This window comes from Lates calcarifer, linkage group LG2 (assembly GCF_001640805.2).
Source record: "Lates calcarifer isolate ASB-BC8 linkage group LG2, TLL_Latcal_v3, whole genome shotgun sequence".
In the NCBI taxonomy this organism is placed as follows: Eukaryota; Metazoa; Chordata; class Actinopteri; family Centropomidae; genus Lates; species Lates calcarifer.
The window spans coordinates 24,016,282-24,032,479 of record NC_066834.1 but is presented as its reverse complement, the minus strand read 5'-3'; the positions used below and the strand labels follow the sequence as shown (position 1 = coordinate 24,032,479).

At 39.2% G+C, this 16,198-nt stretch overlaps 1 protein-coding gene across 3 annotated transcripts in view; it reads left to right on the top strand.

The window, feature by feature from the left end:
* trpm7 (transient receptor potential cation channel, subfamily M, member 7) overlaps positions 1-16,198 on the top strand; it is a 48,074-nt gene extending 31,876 nt beyond the window's left edge. Inside the window, exons 32-46 of one of the 3 annotated variants that reach the window (XM_051077191.1) lie at positions 67-120; positions 1,003-1,047; positions 1,338-1,403; positions 2,453-2,736; positions 3,710-3,792; positions 4,013-4,218; positions 4,473-4,524; positions 4,668-4,774; positions 4,893-6,858; positions 7,229-7,323; positions 7,764-7,840; positions 8,583-13,216; positions 13,537-13,600; positions 14,168-14,244; positions 14,953-16,198. In XM_051077191.1, coding sequence (XP_050933148.1) covers positions 67-120; positions 1,003-1,047; positions 1,338-1,403; positions 2,453-2,736; positions 3,710-3,792; positions 4,013-4,218; positions 4,473-4,524; positions 4,668-4,774; positions 4,893-5,005 — 1,010 coding nt within the window. In that variant the 3' untranslated portion in view covers positions 5,006-6,858; positions 7,229-7,323; positions 7,764-7,840; ... (2 more) ...; positions 14,168-14,244; positions 14,953-16,198. Of the gene's footprint in view, positions 1-66; positions 121-1,002; positions 1,048-1,337; positions 1,404-2,452; positions 2,737-3,709; positions 3,793-4,012; positions 4,219-4,472; positions 4,525-4,667; positions 4,775-4,892; positions 6,859-7,228; positions 7,324-7,763; positions 7,841-8,582; positions 13,217-13,505; positions 13,601-14,167; positions 14,245-14,952 lie in introns of all 3 variants that reach the window. The other 2 variants (XM_051077189.1, XM_051077195.1) reach the window with 2 other exon arrangements.

The following is a 16,198-nucleotide window of genomic DNA, read 5'->3' as shown; positions in this document are numbered from 1 at the left end:
GTTTTATACCTCGTGCATGTTTCTAAATGGAAGTTTTAATGTGCTTCTCCTCTCCTGTGGTTATAGCTGCAGTTTCTCTCTACGCACCACGACACACCCACCTGGGAGCCAGAAAGGACTGTAAGTAGCCAACACTGACCGACTGAACGAAACAACCAAACATTAGAGTTTTTTATGACGAGAATACCTTCACTCTCAGTTACAGCTGAAATAGTTAGTCCATGAATTCATCAGTTGATGGGCAGAAAATGATTCTGCATTTATTTTCATTGGGCTGTTGTTTGAATAAAAATGCAATTTGAAGAGGTCAGCCTGGCCTGAAATTATTGATTCATTTAAGAAATAATAGACAGATAAATCAGTAATCACAATACCATTAGTTGCACCCTGCCCCCAATATTTTGCACTGTGACAGGAAAAGCACTAAATTGAAACAGGCCTGATTTAAAATAATAATTAAATAAAAATAATTTTATTTGTGGGACAGATATGTGGTGGCTCTTTCATTTATCCAAAAATGTTTTAAAGCTCATTTCTATAATCCGTTTATATCTGTAGCCTTCTGACTTTGAATTAAAGAGGTAATGACTGAAGCTCTACCCACATTATGAATTAAAATAAAAATCCATCAGCGGGATTTTGCACTAATTTTTACTTAACAACAGAAATTATATCCAGGAAAAAAACTGTTGCATTAAGCTTGAACATGAGGCCTGTCTCTTTTGTTGTTGTGAAGTAGTACAGTGACACCTACTGCTGTATGCTGGAATTACTCAGTATTTAAATGATTACTATTGAGTTTTTTGGAAAGATGGGGAATCTAGCCTGGGAACCTTGTTGCATGTCATATCCCCCCTGTCTCTCCCTCCTTAATTTCCTGTCTGCCTCTTCACTACTATTTGGAAAGTCTAAAATACCTAAATAATAATAATAAAAAATAAAAATTAAGTCTTAAAAAAAGGATTTGTGGAAAGAGTAACAGTCACTTTGTTTTCTCTGTAGCTATTGGCTCACCTTTCAAGCCCATGGAAAGCTACCAGTACTCAGGTGAGACATGGTTTCATATACATGTATTCCAGGGTGGAGGCTGTGTTATCATGTTTTCATGTATTATTTTAATGTCTAAAGTAAATGATTAGAGAGTCTTTGTCATATTTAAATATTCCATCTGCTATAGAGTTTTAGCTGTAGGTTAAAATGCTCAACATTTCACACAAGACAAACGGCAAAGAATAATCTTGAAATATGCTTTTACTCTTGTTCACTCCTCTTCTGTAGTTGTTTTAACTTGTGTGTATATTTATTTCTTCGTACCTATCCACTTTTTCTTCCTGCAGCTGTTGAGCGCAACAACTTGATGAGGCTGTCTCAGAGCATCCCTTTCACTCCTGTGCCCCCTAGAGGTAGGTCTGGGTGCATTCCCACACTTGTCAGATCACACAGCAGACACCTCTGAGAGGTGAAAGCAGGCAGTTGGAGAACGAGGAAGTATTGGACCTGATAAGAGATGTGGTTTTTACATTGTGCTTGCTCTCCCACCCTTGCAGCTATTTGCTTCACAGTCACGTCCATACTATCGAAAACAAAGTCTAGGTGATGTGGGGGGGGTTTTTGATTGTTTTAAGTTATATCTTCCCAAGTCAGGAACATCTCCTTACTGCAGAGGAACTACTTCAGTGTCAGTCAAAGTGTTCTTTGTTATTGCTACTGTGAATATTTTTGAAATGTAAATATCTGTGGGTCACATGACCCGTGCAGTTTCTAGCCATTTCATCACAGTGGTGTTCGGAGGTAATTACTGTATATATTGCAACCAGTGCATCATACAGTATGTCTATGACAGTTATCAGGAATAAAAACAGGAATAATGCCTTACTCCTTTTTTGGAGTGACTCTTCTTTTCGTCACTCAGTGTGGCTTTGTTTCACGGCTCTCAACAGTGCAACCAGAGAAAGTATGACTCCGTGTCAATGTTACGATGGACAGGCAGGAAAATCAGTCCACACAGATGGAGGAAGAAATGCCCAAAAAATACCTAGCATGCTAAATAGACTCAAAATTTTTTTTTTTTTCTCCTGAAGAAGTGAATATTGGAGCTACATGTGGAGGAAGACCTTAAAGCAGATTCTGACAGAGGGCTCATGTTGTTGTGTGTCTGCTGGATGTATGAGGAAATGAAAAGGGGAAATACTTGCCAAAAACCACAATGCCTTTTTCTTGATAAAAAGGCAGTGTGGTGTTCTGTCAGTGTTCTGTTGTTGGAGACTTTCTACCTCCTAGTGGACAAAATCTGTAATGCAGCACCATTTTACTTAGGAAATGAGTTGCTGTTTTGAGGCCATAAAGGATAAGATGGAGACAGAGGCAGCGACACATGAGCAAAAAGACAGGATTTGACATAAAGCCAACAATTTAATTCATAACTCTCACCCTCCGCTATGTGTTCCCTCAGGGGAGCCGGTGACTGTGTACCGCCTGGAGGAGAGCTCTCCCAACACGATCAACAACAGCATGTCTTCCTGGGCCCAGCGGGGCCTCTGTGCCAAAATAGAGTTCCTCAGCAAGGAGGAGATGGGCGGAGGACTCAGGAGGGCCCTCAAGGTGCTCTGCACTTGGTCAGAATATGACATCCTGAAACCGGGACACTTGTATATAGTCAAGTCTTTCCTTCCCGAGGTGGTCCAAACCTGGCAGAGCATCTACAAGGAAGACACTGTGCTGCACCTTTGTCTCAGGGTAAGAGGCATAAATACAACGTGTCTAGCTGTTTTCTGTTAATGTGCTAATATGTCAATGTTTGTTAATGTCAGGCATCATTTTATTCTGAAAATGTTGGTTTGTTGTGTCGCCCAAACCAACAAATGCAGAATGCACTGAGATCTGAAAATGGCTTACAGCTGGCTTAAACAGAGTAGCATGCTACGTTCAGGTTTTTATACATAAATTTTCTTAAAGCCGTCACATACGTCTTTGTATTAGACTAATATCAATTTAGACAATGTATCTAGTAATCTGTTCAAAATCTGAGAAAACAACATGATACAAAATATCATGATACAAGTGTAGTTTCAGGCAAGTTATGTGAGCAAACACAACAGTGAAGTAAGTTTTTGTAGTTGGGCTCCTTATGTGTGCACAATTGTGTGTATATGAATGAGAGTGAGTGCACATACACAACTGTTTATTTTGGTTGTCTGTCAAAAAAAATTTCCCTACCAAAGATAAAAACCAAACGTACGCCCATAGTTAGCAGGATGTGTGGCTGTGGTCTGAGCTCTTTTCTCTGCAGCTGCTAGAAAGCACACTGCACTTCTGTTTAAAATGTAAGGTGTCAAATTATCAACCTCTAACCAGAATACACTCCGTTGTCTCACACACACTCATCCAACATGCAAACTAGTGCTTGCCTGTTGTTACAGACAGCAGCCAGTCATACTTGCCACTTTGACAGCCGTCTTTCAGGCTTATGAAGAATACACAATGAAATGTACTGCAATGAAAAAACAAACCTAAAACTAGAAAACCATTAAGCCACATGAATACTAAATCAACTCTGTATGTGCTGATGTTATAAAAAGCCTTAGTTTTAATTTAGTTTTAGTGTAGTTCCTTTTTTTTTCTGTTAACAGCCCTCACATCCACACTACTGTATGCCACATTGCATTAAAAAACCTATTTTTACCCCTCTTTTTTCCTCCCCGTGTTTCAGGAAATTCAACAACAACGAGCTGCTCAGAAGTTGACATTTGCCTTCAACCAAGTCAGGCCGAAGACAATTCCTTATTCACCGAGGTAAGCATGCACCTTAAATTTCCATGCTTTATTTTCATATCGATCTTTCATATTTTGTTTTTCATTTCCCTGTATGATTATGCAAACTTTGCTTAGCTTGTTATAGTTTCGCGAGCACTCATCAGCATTTGCTTAGTCATTGTACATAGGCTGTTTTTTTTTTGTTTGTTTTTTTTTAAAGTGGCCAGTATCCTGAAATGTGAGTTGTCTGTGTGTTCAGGTTTCTGGAGGTGTTTCTGCTCTACTGTCACTCTGCTGGACAGTGGTTTGCCATAGAGGAGTGCATCACCGGGGAGTTCAGGAAGTTCAACAACAACAATGGTGACGAGATCGTCCCCACCAACCTCCTGGAGGAGACCATGCTGGCCTTCAGCCACTGGACCTATGAGTATACCCGCGGAGAGCTGCTGGTGCTTGACCTGCAGGGTAACAACTTTTGATGTGCACTCGGGACACCTCATGGGCCCAACACACTGAATCCTTTAAAGTGCAATCGAGCTCATTCCTAAAAGTTTTTGTGTTGTTGTTTGAAATTCCTGCATATGTGCACGTGACAAAATGTGTTTAAATTGATGTTTTTCTATTGACTTCCAGTGCGCATGTAGCAGAGGTGTATCGATTTATTTTACGTTCAATACCTTTGATAATGACACTTGTGCATTTGTTGCACACCTCTGCAGGTGTTGGGGAGATTCTGACAGATCCATCTGTCATAAAGAGCGGTGAGAAGGGGTAAGAGCTTGCACTGTTTCTCACACAGTTAACTCACCTTTTTAATTTCTTTATACAGCTTCATATGACTCTATTAAGCATAATTTTGGCTTTACCGGAGACCTTTTTCTAGTGCACTAAACAACCTCTGTGTAACTCTGCAGATCTTATGATATGATATTTGGACCGGCCAACCTGGGGGACGATGCCATTAGGAACTTCCGTGCAAAACACCACTGCAACTCCTGCTGCCGGAAACTCAAACTTCCCGGTGGGAGACATTTTACAGCTGCTGTTTAGTTTCATTATTCCTGCACAAAATCTAGAAAATAGCTTTATATTATAAAATTGTTACATAACTTTGACTTTCTTGTTTGTTTGTTTGTCAGATCTGAAGAGGAACGACTACACACCAGATAAGGTGACGTTCCCACAAGAAGACCCTCCTAACCCGGGGGGCGGGGTCAAGGAGTCCCGGCAATCAATGAGGCTGATGCTGTGATGGATTCAACTTGAGAGAGAGGGAGAGCGCGAATGATCACGAGGTGACACTGTTCTGATTTTAATTTTAGTCAAAGCCAAGGAGCAGAAAGGTGCACCCAATCAACTGGAAGAAACACACCTGGGTTTCCGTGGAAACAAGTGCATGCAAAATTGTGTCATGTTTTTCGTTGTTCCCACCAAAAAGCTGTGTCACACACACAATTCAAGCATCTTAACCTTTTTGGGTTTTTTTAGCACATACATGGGGGGAAAGGTTTTAAACATATTTTGTACACATTTATGAAAAAAAATTATATGAACTGGATATATCAACAGGTACACAATATCATTGCAGAGGGTTTATTATTTATTATGAGGTTTGAGAAGTTGCCTTGTTTTAACGAAAAAGAAGAGAAAAAAGAACAAATCTAAGTGCATTGTATATCTGTTACAGCAGCTTCAGAGAGGACAGCCTGCTGAGATTCAGTCACTGCAATGCTGCAGTTTGCCACCAGATCATTTTTATAAATGTATAAAGACTTGTATCACAACTTTGTGTCTCTTAGTTATGAAAATATACATGAATTTGAGAATCTTGTAAAATATGGGCAGATTGCAATGCAACTTTTACAGAACAATGTATGTAATTTTATTGTATTGAAAGTGTGTCCACCAAAATATTGCTGATAGTTTTTATTGTTACAAAGGTACTATTGCTATATCTTTGTCATCAAATATTGTATGAGCAATCTGGTGTATCTTATAGATACTGTTATCTGGCATGAAGCTGAACAGATTAAAATATTTTATTCAGGGGAACTGACAAACGTAAGGGTATTACTGTATACATTTTGTACTGGATATCATTTTAAACAAATAAAATGTTAAAAAGCTTCAGCAGCATCACTCAAGCCTTAAACCAATCACCGTGTGTCACCGATATGTGGCCTAAAATGAGACTCGGATGAAATGACAGTGGCTCTGAGCCACTGTTTATGAGCAGTGGCTATTTGAAAAATGTTATTCGTTTAGAGCTAGAACAAGTAATATATTCGTTGACTGATATGAAAATCAACCCGCAGCTATTTTGATAATTGTTTCATTTTTTTAAAGCAAAGACACAAAATGTACTGGTTCCCAAATGTGAAGGTTTTTCTGTTTTTCTTTGTCTTATATGATGGTAAACTGAAAATCTCTGTTGGTTAAATTATTTAATTTAATAAGCAAACAGTGGGTCTGTTGTTTGAACAGAGGCCTCAGATTCCTCAGTTGGACAGTAGCTGTTCCTATTTGAATCCACACACAATAACCTCGTTCATCTGTATCTGACCAAACTGCTCACCTGTCCACCTGTGTGATAAGGTGACACCTGAGCATAGAACACTGTGCTGGTTTTCTCACTAAAAGGAGAAATGTAGCAGGCGGTGTGACTTAAAGGTCATCAAAAGGGGTGCAGTGGAGTCTAAATCTCCACTTTTTGGGGATAGAATAAGAGTTTACCCTGAGCTCCTGTGCTCTGCTGTACCACTGTCTATTTGTGTGATTGTTGTGGACGGTTGAATTTTGCATTTGTTCAGTCACTCGTTCCTTCTTGGCTTCAAGTCAAATACCAGGAAAACATCAGCAGAGAAATAAACTCAAATAAACTCTTATTTAAACTCAAACAACATTGCTGATCATGTAGTCAGTTCCAAGTAATTTGTGTAGGATGAACTAGTCAGACTGACCTCCCACTGGGTGTGGTTTATAAAATAGAGAAGTATCATGATTCTGCATTTTCTGCAGCTCACATCTGGACTGAAACTTAACAGCTCTATTACAGACTTAAGCAAATCAGCCACAAACCATGGCCAAAGTGACTATTGAATACTGGTAAGTTTTGTACTTTGTTTATTCTGTCCTGGTAATTATTCCTGTTGTCAGGTCAGCGTGCAAAGAGCACTAATTAGAGACAGACTAATAGAGCTAAATGGTAATTAAGGCAGGAGTTTGTACATTTCCTGTCTTAACGTGCACTAATATGACTACAGGTGTAATTAGGTAGAAATACATTTATGTGGAGTTAAGTCGATTACATATTTTAATTCATGGTATTTATTTTGACTAGAAATAATTTCCTCTGCATTTAAACTGTCATTATTTAACCCATTAAGGATTTCTGCACGGCTCAAAATAATTTAAAGCTCAACGGGTCAAGTGTTGGGCTTACTGATGTGTTTTTCCTTTGTGTTTTGTGTCACAGTAAAGACTGAAGTTACGCGTTCCGCTACCAGGAACTAGCCGGTACCTTGAGGCAGGTTCCTAATGTGCAGGTGACGGGGGTCAAAGGGAGAACTGGTAAGCTGCTCTGTAATTGTTTCCGAGAAGAAAATAAATGTAAGAAATGAGGAACTATAACTACAGACCATCGCACCAGCCGCGACTTTCCCACCTCTGAGAACTCGGTAGTGACTTCTGCATCACGAGCGCTCTTGTAGTGATGCAGTAGTGATTGTAGTAGTGGGTCGAGCCACATTCATCTTCCAGTTTGATCTATTCCACACACGTGTGAAGATTCAAAGTGGTCGGAACCACCTCTGTGTTAGTTCCCGCTACAGTGGGTGACGCACGACCACGTCTCTCCGTGATGACACACACACGCTGTGACAAAAATACGTTTGTTTGAGTTAGTCGTTCAGTCTCAAGTTTCAAATCCTCTTTTTTTCTCTTAAGGTGTAAATACAGCCCATTTTACTGTTTTATACTGAACTGATGTGGATGCATTTTCACTCCCACAGACAGCTTTGAGGTGACAGTGAATGGTACGCTGATCCACTCCAAGCTGGATACAGGATCGTTTCCAGAAACTGAACAGGTGAGTATGTTAATGAGATAGATATATATTAGTTTAAAAAGTGAAATTTTATTTGTAGTATGACATAAAAGCAACTAATTGTCTTGTTTTTAAATGACCAATGGTGGTTTGCTTATGATAACACAATCTGTAGACTGTTTTATTTAGACGTTTTCAGTGACAAATCCAGCCAACAGTATTTTCCTTAAGTGAAAATTAACCAATCAAATCATGATTTAGGGTTGTGTTATAGTAACAGTTTCATTTCAAGGAACAATTAGATGTTATCTGTCTAGAGCATACAGCAGTAACCCAGTACTTTCCATGTTGTACATGTTATACCCAGCTGTGTTCTCAGCAGCGTATCAAGGAATTGTGGTTTTGACCTGAAATACTTTAGAGGAAATTTACAGGCTACTCAAGTTTCTGTTTTGATATGAAGTAGTTATTATGTTGTAAACCAAAGAGACTAGTCACATGAGCAGAAAAATATACAGTGTAACACTGTTCATGTTACTTCACAGGGCATACATGAGAAAAGAGAATGATGTATGAATTAAAATTCATATTTTACTTTATTTTTCAAAATAAACAAGACTACAGCCATGTTAGCAGCTCTGTGGGAGTGCATTTGTCAGGGGATCAGCATAATTAAGATTCATGCTTTCACAAACATTAATTTCTGTGTAAACTTTTGTGTGAATCCATCTGATATTTTTAGTCCTGTATAGCACTGCTGAATTTCTTTGTTTTATGTGACTAGGTGACAAAAAAGGTGAAGGAGATGGTCAAAGAAGGAAAAGCAGAGAAAACAGGGAAAACTTCGAATTGGAAGAATTGGAGAAACAGATGCACTCATCATTAGAGGATGGAGGATAAAATAACAGCTGTATTCACACTGCAAAATTACTATATGGTTTGTTTTCTGTGGCTAAAAACTGTACATTTTTGACAGTTTCACTGTCAGCCAAGAAGACCAGATCATATATTGTCTTCACTGTGAATACAGACAAAGACGACAAGATGATGAGAATAACTCTGAGGAGCCAGGCACTGATCTGCACTTCTGTTTATGAATGTATGCACTTAAAGATGTACAGTGTGTACATGATGTTTAGAGGCTTTTCAGCCAACTGGAGCCTGAGGAACTGCTCTCATCATGTCTGTCTGGTATATATACTCATAAAGAAAACATCTCTTAAGCTGCATTTATTTTGGAATGGAAAAATTTAAATGTAATTCTTTATCAGACCATGTATATATTTCATATTAAGTCAAAAAGTCTCATGTCTGTGCTGTGATTGGGCAGGAATTTAATAATATAGTTTGACATAATTGGAAATATGTCATTTGATTTCTTGCTAAGAGATGAGAAGATTGATATCTATCGTATCTGTATAGTGAATATACCAGTGAAAAATGGAGTCTCCCCTACTGGTCCAGGCCAATAAATAGTCCAACACATAACCCCCCTCTAAATTGTTAATTTTCATTTTTCGGTTTTTGCACAAATTAAACAAATGGGATATAAACTGTTAATTAGCTCAGACAAAGTCAGGATAGCTGTTTCCCCTTGTTACCAGTCTTCATGCTAAGCTAAGCTAACCAGCTGCCACATGTAGTTTCATATTCACTGTATAGATGTGAGAGTGCTATCAATCTTATCAACTAGATAACTTGGCGAGAAAGCAAATAAGACTATTTCCTTAAAACTTTTAATCTTTGTGAAGTTGCAGGAAACAGGTATTCAACGTGAAACATATATTTGAACTTTGCATACTGTTGCTAGCCAATTCCAACAAAAAGCCAAAACATTTTACAGAAATGCAATAAAATATGAGGGATTAACTGCTGATTCATGCTTTTTTAATATTACTCTGTCGTTCTTGTAAAGAATACTGTACAGGCAAGTCTTTAGTCAAATTTTTCTTTGTGTGGTAACAAGCACTGACAGTACTGGCGATGAATCTGAGAGACTGATACGATCACCTACCTCACCAGAGATCAAATATATGCAGGTAAATCAGCTGGACTTACTGAACTGTTGCAGCTCAAAAGGCTCTCTGTCTCCACCAGATATAACCAAATCATATCTGAAAAATCATGACGGGATGGAAATACTGTTTTTTTGTTTTAACTATCTTAGATAATGTCAGGATGTTTAATGCACTTCAAAACAATGTATATTTTATGTGCTCATTTTAAGTTTTTCAATTTGAATCTGCAAAGTGACCATCAACTATAGCTGTTAAATAATAGTAGTGGAGTAAAACTACATTATGTCCCTCTTAATAATAATAATATAAAATGTATCTACTTAAGTAACATACAAGCACCTCAAAATTGTATAGTACTTGAGTATGTATTCTTAATTGCCCATCAACTGTGAAGACTTGATTGTACAATCAGAATATTTTAAGTGATCCTGTCTCCAAGGTCCTGTGTGAAAAAACTGAGCAGTTGCATATCTTCATCAATAAGCAGCTAAATTAATAATTGATTCAATCATTTTTCAAGCAAAAATACCGAATTTGCTGGTTTCCAAATATGAAGAATTTTATGTTTTTCTTTGCCTTACATGATAGTAAACTGAATATCAATATAGAAATTTTCACTATTTTCTGATGTTTTTAGAGAAAAACTATAAAGAATAGGCAAGGTATTCCAGACATCCCTCTCCCCAGCAACGTTTTCCAGCTCTTCCTGGGGAATCCTGAGGTGTTCTCAGGCCAGACGAGTTATACAATCCCTCTAGTGAGTTCTGGGTCTACGTCAGGGTGCCCAGTGTTGTTGTTTTGGTCACTACCTAAAGCTCATGATCATAGGTGAGGGTTGGAATGCAGACTGGTAAATCAAAAGCTTTGCCCTGTGATTCAGCTCCCTCTTCACCATAATGGTCCGGTACAACATCCTCATTACCACTGATCTCACACAAATCTGCCTGTCAATCTCCTGCCCCATCCCACCCTCACTTGTGAACGAGACCCCTGAGGTACTTAAACTACTTCAGAGGGAGCAACCCACTGTTTTCAGGCAGAGAAACATGCCCTCAAATTTGGAGGTGCTGAAATTCATCCGGACTATTTCACACTCGCCTGCAAACCGTTGCAGTGTGTACTGAAGGTCATGGTCTGATTAAGTCAACAGAACTTCATCTTTCAAAAGCAGAGATGCAATTCTGAGGACCCCAAACTTGGCAGAATCCAACCCCCACTGAAAACATGTTAGACTTCGTACCAAGAATATGGACGCAGCTCTCAGTATGGTTATTCAAAGACCAGATATCTGTAGCAATGGCTCACGAGCCCCATATTCCCACAGTACCCTCTACAGGGTCCCCCTTCTCCAAGTCCACAAAACACATGTGGACTGGATGGTCAAACTACCACGACCCCTTCAGCACTCCTGCAAGGATAAAGAGCTGGTTCACTGTTCCATGGCCATGATGGACTCCACAGTGAATCCAAGGTTTGACAAATGGTCAGAGCCTCCTGGAGTAAACTTTCTCAGGGAGGCTGAGTAGCGTGATACCCCAGTAATTGGAGCAAACCCTCTGGTCCATGTTTTTGAAAATGGGAACCCCCACCTGGTCTACCATTCCACTGGTATTGTCCTTGACCTCCACATGACATTGAAGAGACCGGTCAACCAAGAAACCCTAAAATGTCCAGAACCATCAGCGTCTCAGGGCAGATTTCATCCACATCCGGCCCCTTGTTGTTGGGAAGCTTCTTGACTACCCCAGTTACCTCTGCCAAGGATATGAGTGAGGCTTTCCCCAAGTCATCCGACTCTGCCTCCTTCATGGAGGAGATATTGGTTGGATTTAGGAACTCCTCAAAGTGCACTTTTCTCTGCTCAACAATATCCCCAGTCCAGGTCAGCAGTTCCCTGCACAGCCTGGGCCAGCCCCTGCTTTCCCTGTCTGAGTCATTGAACAATTTGTCAGAACTTCCTTGGGGCCAGCCAAAAGTCCTTTTCCATAGCCTCCCTAAACTCCTCCCACACCTGGGTTTTTTGCATCTGCAACCGCCAAAGCTGCAACCCTTCTGGCCTCCTGGTACCTGTACACTGCTTAAGAAGAGCCCCCAGTTTAACCAAGCGTGAAAGGCTTCCTGAGTCTGACGGCTTCCCTAAGAACCCGCTGGTATCAGCGACCTTCTAACGACAGGTCCTACCTGCCACTTCTGCAACGGAGGCTTTGAACATTGCCCACTCAGACTCCATATCCCCAACCTTCCTCAGGGTGCACAAGAAATTTTTCTTGGGGTGGGAGTTGAAGACCCCCCAGACAGGGGCCTGTACCAGATGTTCCCAGTTCATCCTCACTACACATTTGGCAGCCTTTCTTGCCATCTGATCCAACTCACCTGCAGGTGGTGATCAGTTGACAGCTTTGCCCCTCTCTTTGCCGAGTGCCAAGATATACAGCCACAGATCTGATGACACAACCACAAAGTCAATGATCATTCTTTGGTCTATGGCGTTTTAGTGCCAGGTACAATTATGAACCACCTTATGTTTGAACATGGTGTTTCTTATGGCTAGTGTGTAACAAAGACAAAAGACAAAACAATTATTCCATTACATCAAGAAATGAATCCTTATTTACAACCCCTTGTAGAAAAGGTGATACTCTTAAAATTCTGTGAGGTGAGGTACACAGTGAGGTGTGTACATACCAGACATTGTTTTCATGCTGAAACTTTAAGTGCAGATAAAGGGCCGGTAAATTATTTAATTTAATAAGCAAACAGTGGGTCTGTTGTTTGAACAGAGGCCTCAGATTCCTCAGTTGGACAGTAGCTGTTCCTATTTGAATCCACACACAATAACCTCGTTCATCTGTATCTGACCAAACTGCTCACCTGTCCACCTGTGTGATAAGGTGACGCCTGAGCGTAGAACACTGTGCTGGTTTTCTCACTAAAAGGAGAAATGTAGCAGGCGGTGTGACTTAAAGGTCATCAAAAGGGGTGCAGTGGAGTCTAAATCTCCACTTTTTGGGGATAGAATAAGAGTTTACCCTGAGCTCCTGTGCTCTGCTGTACCATTGTCTATTTGTGTGATTGTTGTGGACGGTTGAATTTTGCATTTGTTCAGTCACTTGTTCCTTCTTGGCTTCAAGTCAAATACCAGGAAAACATCAGCAGAGAAATAAACAACTTTTAAACTCAAACAACACTGCTGAGCACGTAGTCAGTTCCAATGAATTTATGCAGGATGAACTGGATAGACTGGCTGACCTTTTCATGGGGTGTGGCTTATAAAATAAAGAAAGTGTAATCATGACTCTGCATTCTACACCGCTCAGCTTCAGACTGAATTTTTGCAGCTCTGTTATAGGCCTGTACAAATCAGCCACAAAATCATGTCCGTGGTGACCGTTGAATTTTGGTAAGTTTTTAACTTCATTCATTTTATTCTGCAAATTATGTCTTTATGTGCCATCATGTGACTGTACAGCTGTAACTTTAAACTAACCCTTGGTTTCTTAAAAAGCTCAAGAAATACATTAGGTAGAAATACATTTATGTTGACTTAGGTCGAGTATTTTAAGTCATCAGAAAATATTCCCTCTGCATATAAACTCTCATTATTTAACCCATAAAAAAGATTTAGAGCTCAATGAGCCAAGTATGAGGTTTATTAATGTGTTTTTCCTTTATGTTGATTTGTGTCACAGCAACAGCTGAAGTTACTCGTTCCGCTTCCAGGAACTAGCCCGTAACATCAGGCAGGTTCCCGGTGTGCAGGTGAACGCAGTCAGAGGGAGACCAAGTAAGCTGCTCTGTGTTTCTGAAAAGACATAAAGTGATGTGACAAATATAACTAGAGACCGTCTTGCAATGCGATCACACCTGTCGCGTCTCAGCGGTCGGACCACACCCATTTTCCACTCTGTTCCTCATCCTGAAAACAAATCGTGACTGCATCCAGTGACATTTTCGCGGTAAAAAAATAAAACAAAAATTTATATATATACTATATATATATAAAGAGAGAGAGAGAGATGTTAACACCTGCTAAATTATCTGTGGTAGTTCCTCTGTGTCGCAGGACCATCTTGCCGTGATGACTCCTACTCACACACACAAACACACACAGACTTACAAGGTGAAAACATTACCAGCCCTGCTGTCGCGCCTGGTAAAAACACTCACGGCAAATTTTGACACCGTGATTAAAATACATTTAAATTCCAACCTTGTTTCTTTGTGTTAGTAGGTTAGTTGTTCAGTTTTTAAGGTGTTTTTAAAGGTATAAACACACCTCATGTTACTACTTCATATTGAATTGATGTGGCTGTATTTTCACTTCAGCTGTTTTGGTTTTTCACTCCCACAGACAGCTTTGAGGTGACAGTGAATGGTAAGCTGATCTACTCCAAGCTGAAAACGGGAGTGTTTCCTGATCCTGAACAGGTGAGTATGTTAATGAAATAGATTTCTGCTGTTTTTAAAGAGTGACATTTTATTTGTAGTATGACGTAAAAACAATTAATTAGCTTGCATTTAATGGACCGTTGGTGGTATGTTTATGAAAACACAATCTGTAGACTAACAGCTAACATAATTTTACTGAGGTGTTAATTAACTGATCAAATCATGATTTAGGGTTGTGTTATAGTAACAGTTTCATTTCAAGGAACAATTAGATGTTATCTGTCTAGAGCATACAGCAGTAACCCAGTACTTTCCATGTTGTACATGTTATACCCGGCTGTGTTCTCAGCAGCGTATCAAGGAATTGTGGTTTTGACCTGAAATACTTTAGAGGAAATTTACAGGCTACTCAAGTTTCTGTTTTGATATGATGTAGTTATTATGTTGTAAACCAAAGAGACTAGTCACATGAGCAGAAAAATATACAGGAAATACCAGGATTTAGTCTGTTAGGTCACTGTTCATGTTACTTCACAGGGCATACATGAGAAAAGAGAATGATGTATGAATTAAAATTCATATTTTACTTTATTTTTCAAAATAAACAAGACTACAGCCATGTTAGCAGCTCTGTGGGAGTGCATTTGTCAGGGGATCAGCATAATTAAGATTCAAACATGAGTGTCTGTACAAACATTTTAAGTCAGTCCATCTCAGCTGAATTTCTTTATGTTTTACATGACCCAGGTTACAAAAAAGGTGAAGGAGATGGCCAAAGGAGAAAAATCAGGGGCAACTTCAAAGCCCTCAAGGAGCAAATGGTCTCATCATTAGAGGGTGGAGGATAAACAGCTGTATTCACACTGCAAGATTACTATATGGTTTGTTTTCTGTGGCTCAAAACAAAAAACCAAGTGAAGACCAAAATGATTCAAACATTTAAATAACTGAAAATAAATTTTTAATTGTCGACCATGATCAAAATCTTCAAGTTTCACTGTCAGCCAAGAAGACCAGATCATATATTGTCTTCACTGTGAATACAGACAAAGACGACAAGATGATGAGAATAACTCTGAGGAGCCAGGCACTGATCTGCACTTCTGTTTATGAATGTATGCACTTAAAGATGTACAGTGTGTACATGATGTTTAGAGGCTTTTCAGCCAACTGGAGCCTGAGGAACTGCTCTCATCATGTCTGTCTGGTATATATACTCATAAAGAAAACATCTCTTAAGCTGCATTTATTTTGGAATGGAAAAATTTAAATGTAATTCTTTATCAGACCATGTATATATTTCATATTAAGTCAAAAAGTCCCATGTCTGTGCTGTGATTGGGCAGGAATTTAATAATATAGTTTGACATAATTGGAAATATGTCATTTGATTTCTTGCTAAGAGATGACAAGATTGATACCACTCTATTGTATCTGTATAGTGAATATAAAGCTACTGCTAACCGACAGTTAGCTTAGCTTAGCATAAAGACCAGAAGGGGGGGGCAGCTCAATCAAACCAACCTAAGACCACCTCTAAAGCTCACAAATCAACATTTTATGTCTCATTTGTTTAATCCATACAAAAACTGTTCACTGACAATTCACAGTTTTAGTGGGGTCATGTGTTGGACTATTTCTTGGCCAGGACCAGTAAAAAATGGAGTCTCTGCTACTGGTCCAGGCCAATAAATAGTCCAACACATAACCTCCCTGTAAAATTAATTCATGCTAAGCTAAGCTAACCAGCTGCCACATGTAGTTTCATATTCACTGTATAGATGTGAGAGTGCTATCAATCTTATCAACTAGATAACTTGGCAAGAAAGCAAATAAGAGTATTTCCTCAAAACTTTTCTTTTAATCTTTGTGAAGTTGCAGGAAACAGATATTCAACGTGAAACATATATTTGAACTTTGCATACTGTTGCTAGCCAATTCCAACAAAAAGCCAAAACATTTTACAGAAATGCAATAAAATATGAGGGATTAA